Here is a 15,761-nt window from a genome sequence, read left to right on the forward strand (position 1 = left end):
CAAGGCAAAATGGAGTATTCTTAAATTCCTAGCCCAGGGTTACAATTAATCTGATGGAAATACACACGAGTTAGGCGGTCTTCATCTACAATCGCACCTTCAGGTCCCGCATATCTTTCTGTTTCAGGAAAAAGGGCCAAAGTAAAAGAAATAAACAAGTGCTCGAGGCTTCATACTTCACCGCTCAAACACTTGGGGGACTACAATACTGTACACAGATACGTGTAGAAATGCAGATACGTAGATACGAATATCGAACGATAGAAGTCAAGTGTTGAGAAAAAATTATGAAGTCTTCAGCATTCATGAGAACAACAGAGTCATCTCTCAAACTCATAAACAAAGTCACCTCTCAAACCCTTCTTAATATGTAAAGATAGGGTCATGACTATGTACTGAAACATGTTATGAAGAAAAACCTTGTTTATTTTATGTTATGTACAAATCTGTTACAAGAAAAATAGTTACGAGAAAGTTGTAGATGTATTGTAATACATGTAACAGTCAAACACTTGTTAAAAGTTTATGAATAAAAACTTGCCAAAGTTGTTTCATACAAAACGTGTGTTTTCCTATTTCTTTCATCGTATTATAACACCATTATGAAGTTGAGACGTCTTCTTCATTAAGTGTCGATAAAATAAAAGGGCCCTCTTTTATAAGCCTCATGTTGATATTCCATGAGAAGAATCGTAAAGCATTTTAAAAGGATAAAAATGCTAAGCTATTCCATGAGTCCTAGATAAATAGGCAAGAATAGAATATGCAGAAGTACCGATAAAACTTCTTAATATAAAAAAAACTAAGTACAAACTTAGTCAATAAAATATTTGTTTTATACAAATGCCCCATTATAATAACTGGGGACTTCATCAAAATATCCCTTACAGCAATTTCATTTTCATCTAGTCACTGAAGAGTTTGGAACATCAGAAGTTTCACCCTCGGGAGCAGCAATTGCAACCCCAATTGCTGCAGTGGCCACTTCTTCATTTAAAAGTTCTTCTGTTCCAGGAACTTCAAGTGCAGGAGAAGGAGTATCAGTATACTGTTGGCTTTTCTCGATGGTATCTACGACTTTGGCCAGTTCAGACTGCAAGTCAAAACCTTCTTGAGCAGCTTCCGTCAAAGCATCACGACGAGATTTCAGGAAAGCCCAACTCACCTCTATGTTGAAATTTTCCTCCAGAAGTCCATATTCCTTTTCCCACATAGCAAGATCGTTTTTTAAGATTTGGTGCTCAGCTAAATGGGAATCAAGGGAAGCTTCAAGAGAGGCATGAGAACTCTTCAAGGCATGAATCTCGTCAGAAGAGGTCTGTAAGTCAGCCTGAGCTTGAGTCAAGCTTTGCACTAACTCTCCTGCATACTCTTCCTTCTTAGCCAAAAGTTCCTTCAGCTCCCTAACTTCTTCACTAGCCTTGGATAATTGTTCTGACAAAGAGCATTCCAAAAGCTCTTTGTCTCTTTTCAATTGGCTTGAAGAAGCTTTGGCAGTTGCCAGTTCAGAAGTTAAAACACGGTTTTGCTGCTCCAGGAGATTTTTATTTTCTTGAAACTCCTCTATGGTCCCTTGAGCATTCTCAAACTGTTCCTTCCAATTGGTTGCTTCAAGCTGGGCTCCCCTAGCTATTTCTTCGGCCTCGTGGACAGTCTTTTTAGACTCACGGGCTTTTCTTTCCAGAAGGGAAATTCTTCCCATTAATTCTGTGCCAATAAGGTTAGCCTACAGAGACAACTCATAGAAATGAGAGATTGAAGATAATTAAAAAAAAAACTTTTTGGTAAGAAGAGAAAATACCTTCAAAGTAGAATGAACTATGTCATTCATCAGAGTTAAGCAGCTATGGCTCTCCATCTTCTTCTTCTCGATATCTCCAATTAGGGGCTCGAGCCAAACATCGGCTCTACCAGTCTTCCTCAAAAGGCTATGATTGGTAGGAACTTCCAGAGTAACACTCCTCATAGTCATACTTCCACTGCTAGAACCCGTCTCTGTACGATGAACAGAGGAAGAGGAGAAATAGAAGGAATGGAAGGAGAAGATGAAGAAACAGGAATGGAAGGAGAAGATGTAGAAACCAACGCAGGAGCGGAAGCAGGTGCAGTAGAAACAGCCAAGGGAACGGACATAGGAGCGGTAGAAACTGGCAAAAGAACGGAAGTCGTCAAAGCTGGTAAAGAAATACTTACGGTTGGCAGAGGAATGGAGGAAATAGGAATAAATGAGGAAAGAGTAGCTTCATCAAAAACAGGGCCGAGCTCGCCACTCCCGAAACCACTGTCAAAAAGATGCTGAATTGACTCATTATTATCTCTTGGTTCGGTGTCCTCGTCAGAATGAATCAAAACAGGCTCGGTGGTGGAGGTTCGAGCAGGAGTGTTTTCAATTTCATCATCAATGATTATTCGCCTCCTGACCCTTGGCCTGGTAATTAGGGAGGTACCCTCCTCTTCTTCTTCAGAACTTTCCTTTATAGCTTTCCTTTTTGGCAGCAAGGCTCGAGCCTTATCCAAATCAAGAGCAGCATTCGCAGACATGCGAATGGCCATAGCTACTTCAGCCGTCATTCCTCTAATGCCAAATCCTGATTAAAGGATGGATATACATGATCAAAGTTGAGGAAAAAATGCTTAACATGTAAAAAAAATACATATAAAAAGGGGGATACCATGTGTTTTGACCTTCCAGCCATGTAAGGAAGAAATTGATTTCCAAGTTCTTTGCTCCCTAGAAGCAATCTTCAAAAGTGAGTCTACCCAACCACGGAAGTTGGTAATGGGTTCCACATCTCCCATGGTTGCTACAAAAAAACAAGAAGAGACGAGGTTAAAAACAAAATTTCTTTTGAAATTCTCAAAAGTAGGTACGGTAAATAAAAGAAACCTACGTTCAAAATTCCATTTCTCAGGGAAGGGAATATTTGTTTCGCCAATCAAGTACATCGTATGAATAGCAACATAACGGATGTACCATCCACGATCTTTGTCATCTTCAGGATTTACCAAAACTTTTTTGCTCCTTACAATTAAGGTAAAAACCCCATGGCGTATTAAGTTAGGATGGTACAGATGAATGAGGTGAGAAAAGGTGAAATTGACATTGTCTTTGGAGGATAAATATCTCAAACAAGCCACTGTTCTCCACACTAATGGACCGATTTGGGCCAAACAAATTGTAAAGAAACGACAAAAATCGAGAATAACTGGGTCAATCGGAGGATTAAAACCTAAAGTGAAGGGGTAAGTATAAACAAAAGAATACCCACTTCTAAAAGAGGAAATTCTTTGATTTGGGGAAGGAATTGACATTCGGAGACTATCCTTCCAGTTACAATCTTTTCTTATGGTGGGGATTGTAAGCTCGGTTACTATTGTGGGGTAAGTATCGGGTTTTTCCAAATTTGCAACTTGTTTTTGAAGTGACGTTTTGTCACTTTCAAAAGACAAATCGCTGGGAACTATTTCATCAACTGAGGGTTCTTGAGAAGAATCAAGAATTTCCCTACTTTTAGAAGAAGGGGCCTTTGGGATAGAACTCCTTGAAGAAGAACCAGAGGAGCCGCCTCGAGTAGATTCTAACCCTATTCGAAGCCTACCTCCTCCGCCTCTTCTGTGTCTAACAGGGGTGTTGGGGAATTGATCTAGAATTGGAACTTTTTTACGGTTAGGTTTTGAAGAAGACATTGTTAAGAAGGAAGTGTGTGCTGAAGATTTGTGAAGAAGACAAAGGAAGAAAAAAGTTATGGCTAAAATGGTAACCGTCAACCTTAGAAGTGTAATGATGGAAATCCTATAATAAAGGCAACTATCACTTCGTAAATAGTAAGAATGAAGAAGTCTCGAAAAGGGTGTGAATAGCGGAATCAATTAGAAAATGACACATGTGCATAACATTAAATGGAAAAGACTACTGAGGCGTTAATACTGTCATGAACATTAATTGTGGCAAAAATTCCTTTTTCATGAAGATCCACTTTCCAATTATTTAATTGATAAATAAATGGAAAGTGGGGGGACTATCTGTATTGGGAAAAAACTGAGTTTATATTAAAGATGATGTGGCATGACACGTGGATTAATTAAATGGTCAAAGCGCAACAATTGACTAGGAGGCACGGATGGAGACAGCCACGGGAAGAAGAATTTAAATAGGCACGAGACGACGTATAGATACGAGTCTCGTACCAATTTAAATTATTTACAGCCAACGGATTAGAAGGCATTGAAGACAAAGATCTGACGACATAAAGGAGTCCAAATTCATTATTAAATACTTGATACGTTACAAAATTGGTATTTAATAGGAATGATTGTATAACGGCTTATTTAATGTCATTTATTACTCATAATTATATCATTAAAGCTGAGACTTCATTCCTTTACCTAGAATTATCTATAAAAGGAAGAAGTATCATCATTTGTAAGGACACGAAATACTATTGAGAATTCATTGAAATACACGACTATTTGCTTTTTTACCATCATTCTCAAAAGTATTTTATTTTGTCTCCTGATTATCAGTAACCCGAATTTCTTTTTAGCTTTGACCAAAGACTCAGATTTTTGGTTAAACACATACCTCAACTGAGCTTTCCTTAATCCTATAACGTTCCGAAATGTTCGCACTTTAATCTATTTAAGCAATATAGCACAATTGAACCCATAATCAGGAAAAGATCATAATCTAAGCTCACTCGAGCATTTTATCAAGCATTGAGTGTTCATTAAGGCCTTATGGTCCTTTTATGCAGGATTACACTTAGCCCATTCCCCATGCTTCTCTATTTATAATTTCCCCATATCTTCTAAGAACACATGCATACAATGCAATCACCCTTATCTCCATGAATTTCCTCACTAATGACCCCTTATAGCTATGTATAAAATTAAGAGCTGAGGTGATGAAGTTTTACCTCCTGGGATGAAGGTTTTGGTGCTCCACTTGATTATCTTCAATGTTTTTAACAAGGATTTGTGGAGCACTTTTTGATGAAAGGCACTTCCCCTCTCTTAGACCCTCCTTCTCACTCTAAAAGCACCAGGAAATAGGCTCAAAATGAGCTACTGCACAGAATATAACAATAGAGGGTCGGATTTAAAATTTAGAAATCTGGAGCCCCGACTCAGATCTGCGATCGCATATGCGATCACAAAGTCGACATGCGAGCCGCAGAATGTCCCGCAAAAATGCTCCCAAAAACCTGAACAATCTGCCTGGGTATGCGATCAGAATGCGGTCCGCATACCTATTCTACGGCCGCAAAATGCACCGCAGAACTGCTCCTCGCAAAAGTTCCAAGGGGATTATGCGACGACTATGCAACCCGCATATCGATTATACGATCGCATATTTGGCCGCATAGTTGACCTCAAAATTAACCTTCACACTGCCTGACTTTGTGGTGACTATGCGGTCCGCATAGCTATTATGCGACCGCAGAATAGCACTTTTCTGGAAAACACTATTCTTTAACTTTTTAATGCACAGATCAATCCAAAGGGTCCGAACCGCGGCGAGTTTATGAATTTCTAACACATGATCTTAACTTGGCACCGCAAGACTCGGGTTTTTGAGTAGAAATTTCTCGGGGCCTTACACCCTTGATTTATAGGCTATATTTTTTTCATGGATTCTGATTTACAACATATTTGAAAATTAGATAACTCTTTAAAAAGTTGCACTGTCCATAATGTGATTAACTTTTGGAATATAGCGTCTATTATTGAATATCACTGTCCATTATTAATGTTGTGTGATTTTCGAATATAACTCTATTTAGCATGTTTCTTAAGGTGTTGGCTTGTTCTTATTATGTTCTCTGTTTCATGTTTCACTTATTCAAGAGTTGCTTAATTCTTGTAGTATTTGTTTTATTCTTGATAAAAGGGATGTGCCTCTTCTATTGATGTTGTGTATGCTTTTTTGATGGACTCTTAAATTTATCGAACCCGTTATTTTGTAAGAAGTTTTTGTTCTTGTGAATTGAGGTGGATGTATTTTCGACGAAGTTTAATTTTTATTGAAAATTTATTTCAGTTTAGTCCATGTATGCGCATGGATGTGCAGGAAAACGTTTTTATTTATTAGAAAGCTTATTTTAAAATTTGTATTTGCAGGTCAATTGGGAAGTCTTAATGAAATTAAAGCGTAAGCTCTTACTTTATTTTTGCCTTTTGCTTAGCAAATTTATATTATATAGTGAATTATGCTGCTTATTTGGTCCAAACGGACTTTGTAAGAAGTGTCTACACAAAGTATAATTAAGCCTCATCATGTAATTATTTTTTTAGAAGAAAGAACAAAAAGAAAATAAAGAACAATTCACCCCGGTATTTATCTCAACACAATAAATATACTTATCTTCAATTATAGTTCTATCGTTAAATTATAATTAATTAATACATAATTTTATCTTAATTTATACTACTTTGTAATGATAAATTAGTATAGCTTAGTGTAAATAGATATTCCTAAGTTTTTATCCAAACGGATTAGCCAGGTTTTTATATTTATTTTTTTTGCTACTTTCTCCCTCACCACCTTCACGAAAATCTCCATAAAATTCAACTCTACACAGAAGAACCCTTTTCATTGCTTCACCATTTTCGAGCGTTGGCGCCAAATTCATCAGCCATTCCCGCTTTCTTCCCCAAATTTCCCTCCAAAATCCTCATATTACTTTTACAACAATAACAACAACAACTCAGTATAATTTCACTAGTGGGATATGGGAAGTGTAATATGTACGCAGACCTTACCTCTATCCCGAGGGGTTTCCAGGAGACACTCGGCTCAAGAAAACGACAAGAGACAATATATTAATACTATCAATAAATTTATAACAAAATAACATAAAATAATATAAGATAAAATAACAGCAATATAAAAAATATAGTAAGCATCGTTTAGATATATTGAAGATACATATCAGTAACCAACCAGTAGCATCAGTAGCCCTCATATTACTTCTATAAAAATAAAACCCTTCAAACCCAGAAGAAAATTCTAAGAGCTTCTGCCAAAAATCACTGAAGAACCACTAGCTAAGGGCGGAACTCTTTATGCACTGAGCGATGTGTAGTTGTGACTTGCGAGCTCCATTTCTACAACTCGACCCTCCATTGATCCACTTGTATATTTTTAAAGATTTGCTGGATCAGCGGAGGGTGGAGGTGTAAAAACGGGTCTCACGCTGAAAATTGCTATGTTAATATCCCAAATTCATTGTTTTCCTGTCAGGTGTGATTTTCTCTTCTCTTTAACTCTTTACTATTATCATTGTTAAGTGCTCTTTTAGGTTCCAAATTACCTTTCATGAATCTTGAAATGCTAAGTTCAACTCAAAATATACAAAGGCTTGAAAATATAATTGATCGAAAGATGTGCACTATCACATTGTTAGTTCTGTTTACACTTTACGGGCATTCCTGTTTGTCATATTAAAATTGTAGTTGTAACTAGCTGCCAAGAACCACTGTTTGTTTCTTCAATTTGCCCTCTTTGGCTCTTTGTTATTTTAGAGAAGTTAACCTTAACTAGCCTTTTCAAAATCCCTTTGTCTGAATAAATTTCCACCATTTCATATATTGGTAGTCTCCTAATGGTGCTGACTGTCGTAAGATCATGAAAGCTCTTCCACAAGGTCCTGTACTGCTGTACATGTTGTATAAATGAAGAAAGTTGCTGGGAACGGACGACCATAACTATCGATAAATATTCTCTCTTTTCCTGTTCATGATTAAAGTTCATTAGCTTCATGCTGATTTTGTCTGTCTCTTTTCTGAATGTATAAGGATCCGGTTGAGATATAATTTATAATTAAAGGTGGAGTGCACCTGACCTTCAATATTGCTAAGCAGTAGCCCAGTACATACGAAATTAATCGCTTGCTTTGAGATCCTATTAATAAATTTTACCTGGTCTTCTGTTGTTTCATAGAAGTTTATTCAGTTATGTTGATATTTGCCAAAACTTAGCGATATGAGCGCAACAACCTCCAAAGTCCAATCCCTCTCTCAAGAAACTTTTAAGTTACAAGTGAAGTTAAAATAGGAGGTAATATAAAGGATGAGTTGGAAGTGTAGGAGAAGTAAGAGTTTATATGTAAGATTGGCATATGAATGTGAAAAAGCGATCAGATTATATCTAATCTATCTGAACATATGCTTATGATTTTCTGTTCATTCAGCCATGATTTGTGAATCTCTTCATTCAGTAGACGATTGCCCTCTTTAAGTATTCAGAGTAAGGTTTGACAGAACACGATATTCTCCTGCAAACAGCCCGTATAATGAAGCAACATTTGGCTAATCCTTGGTGTTGTGGATACATTATAAAAGAAATCCACTGAGAGGAAGCAAGTAATGTTAAATGCCATTGCAAATTGTTGTTTATTCATTCTAATTAAAATTTCCACTGCATAGGAAGTAGAAGAAAATGCGGACAGAGCAGATTTTTATTCCCTACTCCTTATTTTTCAGATACTCAACAAAGCTAGCAATGTAAGAATCATGAAGCTGTCTATCTCCAAATATGGCAGCAGCTTCTCTTGCTCTAGCTCTAAGCTTTTCACCGTCTTCAGAAACCATGGCGTACGTCAATGCCTTGGCTATCTCCTTTCTAGTAAATGACCCGTTTTCTTCCTTTCTCTTTACTTCAATTGCCATTCCTTTTTCCACTAACAATCTTGCATTCAACCCCTGATCATACACAAATGGCAGAACAACAAGAACATGCCCATGCTGTAGAGTTTCTACGGTAGAACTTAGGCCTGCTTGGGTTAGAGTACCCCCAATACAAGGATGTGCCAGAATTTCCTTCTGTGGGGCCCATCCAATGTGCACCACTCCTTTCTCTGCAGTAGTCAACCCAAATCCTGCTGGCAAAGGATCCACTTCATCTGAACTCCAACTTGGCTTCTGTAGTATCCATATAAATGGTAGCCCATAAAGCTCAAGCCCGTAAGCTATTTCATCTACTTGGTATTTACTAGGTTTACACTCGCTTCCAAATCCCACAAATAAAACTGACCCAGCCTTCTGTTGATTAAGCCATTTGAAGATTCTCTGCCACGATTGATCACCATTGAAGTTTTCTCCTCCTAGTGATGATGTTTCAGGTGGTAGTAATCCAACCGGAATAGTAGGCTTAGAGATGAGTTTGTGCACCGCATCCAAGTAATCACCTTCGAATTCTTTGCAACTCCGTATAGCCATAGCTCGACATGTACTCAATATTTTAGCTGAGCGTTGAGCGTAGGATAACCCTGAGGCGTCTTCAAGGAAAGATGAGGAGAAAAGCTCTAATGCTTCATAACTCCGGTAAGCCAAAGTTGATGAAAATTCCAGCTTCTCAGAAACAGGTGAGGTGAGACATTCAGGAATCGGTCCTGAAGCTCTTGCTGCAATCAAGAAAGCTCTTGAAGCAGCTGAAAAAATACTGAGGTGAATCATAGGGATGTCATAAGCTTCAGCAATCTCAACTATCCAATATTGGAAGAAGTCGACAATAATCCAATCAGGCTTTTTATCTGCAATGAATTGTTTGATGGGTTCTTGGAGCAGATCATAAGCTGCTTTCAAGTACTGGATTTTTTCTAAAGGAAGATCAACAGAAGCTTCAGCATCTTCAGGCAAAAGACTCTTGTCGTCAAGAGTTGGCAATGGAAATTCCACTAATTTCACAAGGTGTGTCAAGTTAGTAGGAACTTTAGGGAGTCTTTTGATATTCTTGGGAGTAGATATGAATGATACATGAACTCCTCCTACCTTGGCTAAGGCTATGGAGAAATTGAAAAATGGAATAAGGTGACCAAATGCAGACCAGGGTAGCATTACTACATGAACATCATTCTTTCTCATTATAGCTGAATTTTTATGTATGCTCTCTCTATTACATTGTTTGTATTAACGAGAAAGTGAAGAAGATAGCTTTTATATTGGCAAAGCTTTCTTAAAAGTTTGTTGTACGAGGTTGGATCATGCATTTTCATGACTGTGCATGGGAATGATAAGAAGTACAACGTTCACCTAGGATCTTGTTTGGCAGTATGGGTAACAAGATGGATTGCCTTTACTTGCTAATTCAGCCACTGAGTTTTAAATCAAAGTTTTTCTTGGGAGACTCAAGTCGAGTTGCACTAAGAAGGAATTTCAAGTGGTAGACCTATTACTCAATCAGATACTGGGGGTGCTTTTGGATGCAACATAATCTATAGAAGCAAGGAATAATTAGAAGAACATTTTCTATCAAAAGAATATTGATAAATTGAAAAGAAGAACGAATATCAATATATCTAAAGCAACTATCAAATACGTATGCCCCCCCCCCCCCTTCCACACACATACAATAAAAAAAACAATTAATACGAAATTTATTTAATTGAGGTCAGAGACAATAATGTCTCTATTTCAATCTCAGTTTTACTTATTCTATTTAATTCGTTTTTTAAAATATAAATGGCTACAAAGATATAGTTGCAAAATTTACAGTACAAAAAGCTCATCTGTGTCCTTATAAATAATTACTAGATAGTATAATGTAGATAATTATAATTTTATTTGTTTTTACTTTTTTCCTTATCTTTTCCCCATGGGAGGAGGCTCAGTATAGGAAAAACAGAATTAAGACAAAAATTCAAATGAGAATAGAACCTTCTACCTTGCCCCTCTAAGAAGGATGCATTTCTGGATAAGTTGGGTTTGCAATTTCAATTTATTCGTTACAATAAGAAGTTCAACTACATTGAAATTAGTGGAACAAGATAGAGGATTGATGGCTCTAATGGTATTAGTTGGGACATATTTTTTCCCTGTTCTTTTTTAATGGCGAAATACATAAACGACCCCTCTAAGTAGTCATTAACGATCAGACAAACACTTTAACTAAGCCCTTTTTCATTTTAACACTTCAAGTGGCTATTAAGTAGGTCAAGTAAACGAGTCCGAAACCTAATTACCAATATTTTGGACTCAAAATACTTTTTTAAATGTAAAAAGATACTTTTCAATATATAACGCGGTATTATACCACGCTATATATAACACGGTCTTATACCGCGCTATACTTTAATGGTGTTTCTGCCGTTAAAGTATATCGCTGTATAATACGCGTTATATATAGCGCGGTATTATAACGCGTTATACCTGTTAATTAATGAGACCATCTTCTTCCCCATGACAAGCAGAAAACGCCCCATTTATAATTCAAAAGAAACAGCGCCCCCCTCTTTTTCTCCAAAAATAATTGGAGTGGACCCCACCCGTCACATAAAAAGATAGTATTGTAGGTCCCGCATCCAACCCAAGCCTTCTATTGTTGTGATTTTCTCGTTTCGGGCTCAAAATTTCAATTTTTTGACTTTTCTAAAAACATAAATCGAGGTATTCCGATTTAGTTTATGTTGAAACTCGTATAATAATGCATATTAGTTGTCTTGAATGTGTTCCATGTTGTTTTGTGTTTTGTTTGCGATTAAATTAGTATGTTATTTTTATCTGGATTAAGATATTAGTGTTTTAAAAAAATAGTTAAAAGCTGAGAAATAATTCTTTTACTGTTTTATATGTAATTTCGTGAATGTTATGTTATTAAAATATGTTTGTTGTTTTTATTTTCTTTAGATTATTTATTTGTTTAAAGACTAGTGCCCTTGTAGCGTAGTAAAATATAGAGCCTTTTAGCGTAGTAAAATATAGAGCCTTTTAGCGTAGTAAAATGTAGAGCCTTTTAGCGTAGAATCTCTGTAGTTTAAGTATCTACTATATTGATAGATCAAAGACAAACTCTGTCCAATTACAATAATTAAAAATTAATTATTTAATTTATAAAACAAACACATAGAATTATGAAAAATATTGAAATTGACACATATAAGAATTCAGGACAGCTTGGTGCTACTGGCCTCAAATATCGAGCCTGGAACCCATAGGTATATACTCTGTCCAATTAAAAATCAATTATTTAATTTATAAAACACACAAAATTATGAAAAGTATTGAAATTGACACACATAAGAATGCAGGAAAGTGTGGTGCTACTAGGCCTCAAATATCGAGCCTGGAACCCATAGATATATACGATGTCCAATTAAAAATTAATTATTTAATTTATAAAACAAACACACAGAATTATGAAAAGTATTGAAATTGACACATATAAGAATTCAGGATAGCTTAGTGCTACTAGGCCTCAAATATCGAGCCTGGAACCCATAGGTATATACTCTGGCCAATTAAAAAATAATTATTAAATTTATAAAACACACAAAATTATGAAAAGTATTGAAATTGACACACATAAGAATTCAGGATAGCTTGGTGGTACTATGCCTCAAATGTCGAGCCTGGAACCCATAGGTATATACTCTGCCCAATTAAAAATTAATTATTTAATTTATAAAACTCACAAAATTATGAAAAGTATTGAAATTGACACACATAAGAATTCAGGATAGCTTGGTGCTACTGGGACTCAAATATTGAGCCTGGAACCCATAAATATATACTCTGTCTAATTAAATAATACAATATTTAATTTATAAAACAAACAAACAAAATTATGAAAAGTATTGAAATTGACACACATAAGAATTCAGGATAGCTTGGTGCTACTGGAACTCAAATATCGAGCCTGGAACCTATAGATATATACTCTGTCTAATTAAATAATTAAATATTTAATTCATAAAACAAACAAACAAAATTATGAAAAGTATTGAAATTGACACACATAAGAATACAGGATAGCTTGGTGCTATTGGGACTCAAATATCGAGCCTGGAACCCATAGATATATACTCTGTCCATTTAAATAAGTAAATATTAATTATTTACAAAACAAACAGACAATTAACATTGTTTAATTTACAGTAGACGACATGGACGCGGCGTCTATGTATCCTGGACCTTTCTCGGATGAGCTATTAGTGTCACAGGGCATCATAGGTCCGCCTACGTATGGGAGGGAGATCTACTGGAGCAGACTCTTTGCGCCAGGAGAGTGGATGACTTGTGGGACTTTATGAGGGGCAGAGATTTCTATCCCCGCTTAGTCCACCGCCTGAGGGATACCGGATTCTATAGGATATTTGAGATTGGGCGGTTGCAGCTTGACTGGTCTCTGATCACGGCCTTGATAGAGCGGTGGCGACCGTAGACGCACATCCACCTGCCCATTGGCGAGGCCGCCATCACGCTGCATGATGTTGAGGTTTTATATGGGCTGCCTGCTGATGGACTGGCCATTGCACTGCCTCATTATATGAGATCTATGTCGTGTGAACAGTATTGGGACTTGCTGCAGCAGTTCACTGGTTTCAGGCCACAGGCTGAGACTTCAGCTTCAGGGGCCAGTTGCATAGCTTTGACAACAATTAGACAGCATTTGCAGATATTACACCTGACATCATCGGCGAGACAGATGATCTACATATTCAGCAGTACACGAGGTTGGTGTTGCTCCTTCTTTTTTAGGGTGTCTTGTTCTCGAACACTTCGGGAAATCTAGTGAGTTTGCGCTTTCTACATCATCTTCAACAGCTAGATGATTTACCTCAGTACAGCTGGGGTGCTGCTGTTCTCGCTTACCTGTACAGGAATATGTGTCGGGCAAGCATGGTCACCCAGACGACGTATGTGGTTTTCTGCCGCTTCTACAGGTGACAATATATTCAAATACTCTGTTCATTACTTCCAATTCTATCTAGTCAAAAATTTTCTTAAACTTTATGTCAACCTTGTATGTTAGGTTTGGGCCTGGGAGCGGTTCCTTCCGTTGTAGCCACCTCTACCACCATTACCTACGGATGTATAGCCTCTGTTTCTCCCTCTATCTACAAGGTGGGTTCTCTGGCATAGAAATTACCGAGCTATTGATGCTCATTATAATCTCCCCCTAGTTAGAGATGTGTTGGATATGCTGGAGGGCGCACAGGTAAATGTGTACCTAAACTTACTTGTTATAAATTCACTTGTGTTGCGCATACTCATTATTATGTTATTATTTAATAGTTCATCTGGACGCCATACAACGATGACTTGATAGGTGGCCTGCCCGATTATTGCTCGGTAGGCCGACTGATTTGGATCACTTCCGTCCCGCTGATGTGCCTCCATATTATGGAGCATCATGGCACAGAGTGGGTACTTCTCCAGTTTGTCCGTCTGCAGACTATACCGAGGGGGCCTACATAGAAGGCTACACATTATCGGCGCGATGATCGTTCGAGGGCGGACGACACATTTATGGCATGGCTAGAGGCGCAGATCCATACTTGGGAGGGGCGAGAGGACCTAATTCTGCCCCCACCTTCAGAGATCCAGGCGGCGACTATTCAGATGTATACATCCTGGTACCGCCTCTGTATCCGACTTTTTATAGGGAACCCCATTCATCAAGCTGGCAGACGGTACACACCATACACCGGGAGGCACGAGGCACTGGTATGTTATTTGGTATTCTTACTTATAATTGTGATATAGCATTCTGTAATTAATATTTGAAATGTTGTGCAGGCTATTGGTCATCATTTATTCTACCAGTTGGGACTGCAGATGCAGCAACATGTCGGCGATTCTACAGTCATTGAGTATGGCCGGCAGGTGACAGAGCTGGCTCTCGGACACTGCAACGAGCCAGACTGGGCGAGCGCTTAGATCATGACCCTGATTATGTGGAGCCAGAGCACCACCAGCGGGGTATGCCTATCGCACGCCCGAGGGGACGGGGACAAGGCAGGGCTGTCCTACGAGGCGGGGGTGCCCCACGGGGTCGTGGGGGCCGGCGAGAAGGTGGTCCCCAACAAGGGGCATAGAGGCTCCTGTTGAGGTACCTGATGAGGATCTTGGAGCTGATCTGCCGGGTTACATCCCTCGGCAAGACGAGCCTCACAGCAGCATGTCGTTGTACAGCCTTCAGCTGGAGCTGCCAGCATCGCAAGTGACCCCATCAGATCCATTATTGATCATGGGCACGAGCTTCACCACATATATAGAGCAGTTCTTTTCAGGACCATCGAGCGCAGCAGAGGATTGGTCGACCCGAGATGTGGATGGTGGTTGCATTTTGAGTTTTGGCTCATCGTCATCGGGTGTGGCGGATCTATCACAGGCGCAGGTATGTTTGTATTACTATTAAATTTTAATTTGTTTTTTTCTCAATGATTTGTCATAAATTATTTTTTATTTTCTTATTAAGGTTTCATCCCACCTCGTCACGGAGGCCACTTTATGGAATGATGAGGATACCACATATGCTTATATTGAGGATCCCGACAAGACCATGGTAAGAAAATATTTTTGACTTAACACGTACATCACTAACATACATTTTCATATACTGAGCTTACTTATTGTTTTGTAGGTTGCTGATGAACCGACAGCCCCTTCTACCTACCCTGCCAGCCCAACTGACGATCATCCTGCAACACATCCTCATATAAAGAGGAGATTTGATGAGGATGATCCTGATAGTGTATCCGGGTGTGAGAGGATACGCCTCAGGTCAGCGGCTGCATTGAAGCACAAAGGTTGTGGGACTCATTGAGTTTTTTGTTTTGTATTTTATGTATGCTATGTAAATATTATTTTATGTAAATAATAACAACAATTTTTTATGCTTACATAATATGCGCATTATCTTGTTATTACCCCGTTTCTTCTTTATTTTAACAATACAACACAAACACAAACATAAAAGCTTAACATAACTTAAATTCAGTACAACTAATGAAAACGCATGACGCGAAAAACATAAAGAT

General features: G+C 38.0%; 1 protein-coding gene across 1 annotated transcript; it reads right to left on the reverse strand.

The window, feature by feature from the left end:
- Nucleotides 1-8,442: 8,442 nt before the first annotated feature.
- LOC107808840 (putative UDP-rhamnose:rhamnosyltransferase 1) lies at nucleotides 8,443-10,119 on the reverse strand. The gene has a single exon (XM_016633404.2). The coding sequence runs from the start codon at nucleotides 9,862-9,864 to the stop codon at nucleotides 8,467-8,469; it is 1,398 nt and encodes a 465-aa protein (XP_016488890.1). The 5' UTR covers nucleotides 9,865-10,119; the 3' UTR covers nucleotides 8,443-8,466.
- Nucleotides 10,120-15,761: the final 5,642 nt, after the last annotated feature.

The sequence above is a fragment of the Nicotiana tabacum genome, chromosome 7, assembly GCF_000715075.1.
Source record: "Nicotiana tabacum cultivar K326 chromosome 7, ASM71507v2, whole genome shotgun sequence".
In the NCBI taxonomy this organism is placed as follows: domain Eukaryota; kingdom Viridiplantae; phylum Streptophyta; class Magnoliopsida; order Solanales; family Solanaceae; genus Nicotiana; species Nicotiana tabacum.

What these genes read in the sequence shown, in the direction of transcription:
- LOC107808840 (XM_016633404.2), bottom strand. Translation starts at nt 9,864, where the DNA reads ATGAGAAAGAATGATGTTCATGTAGTAATGCTACCCTGGTCTGCATTT.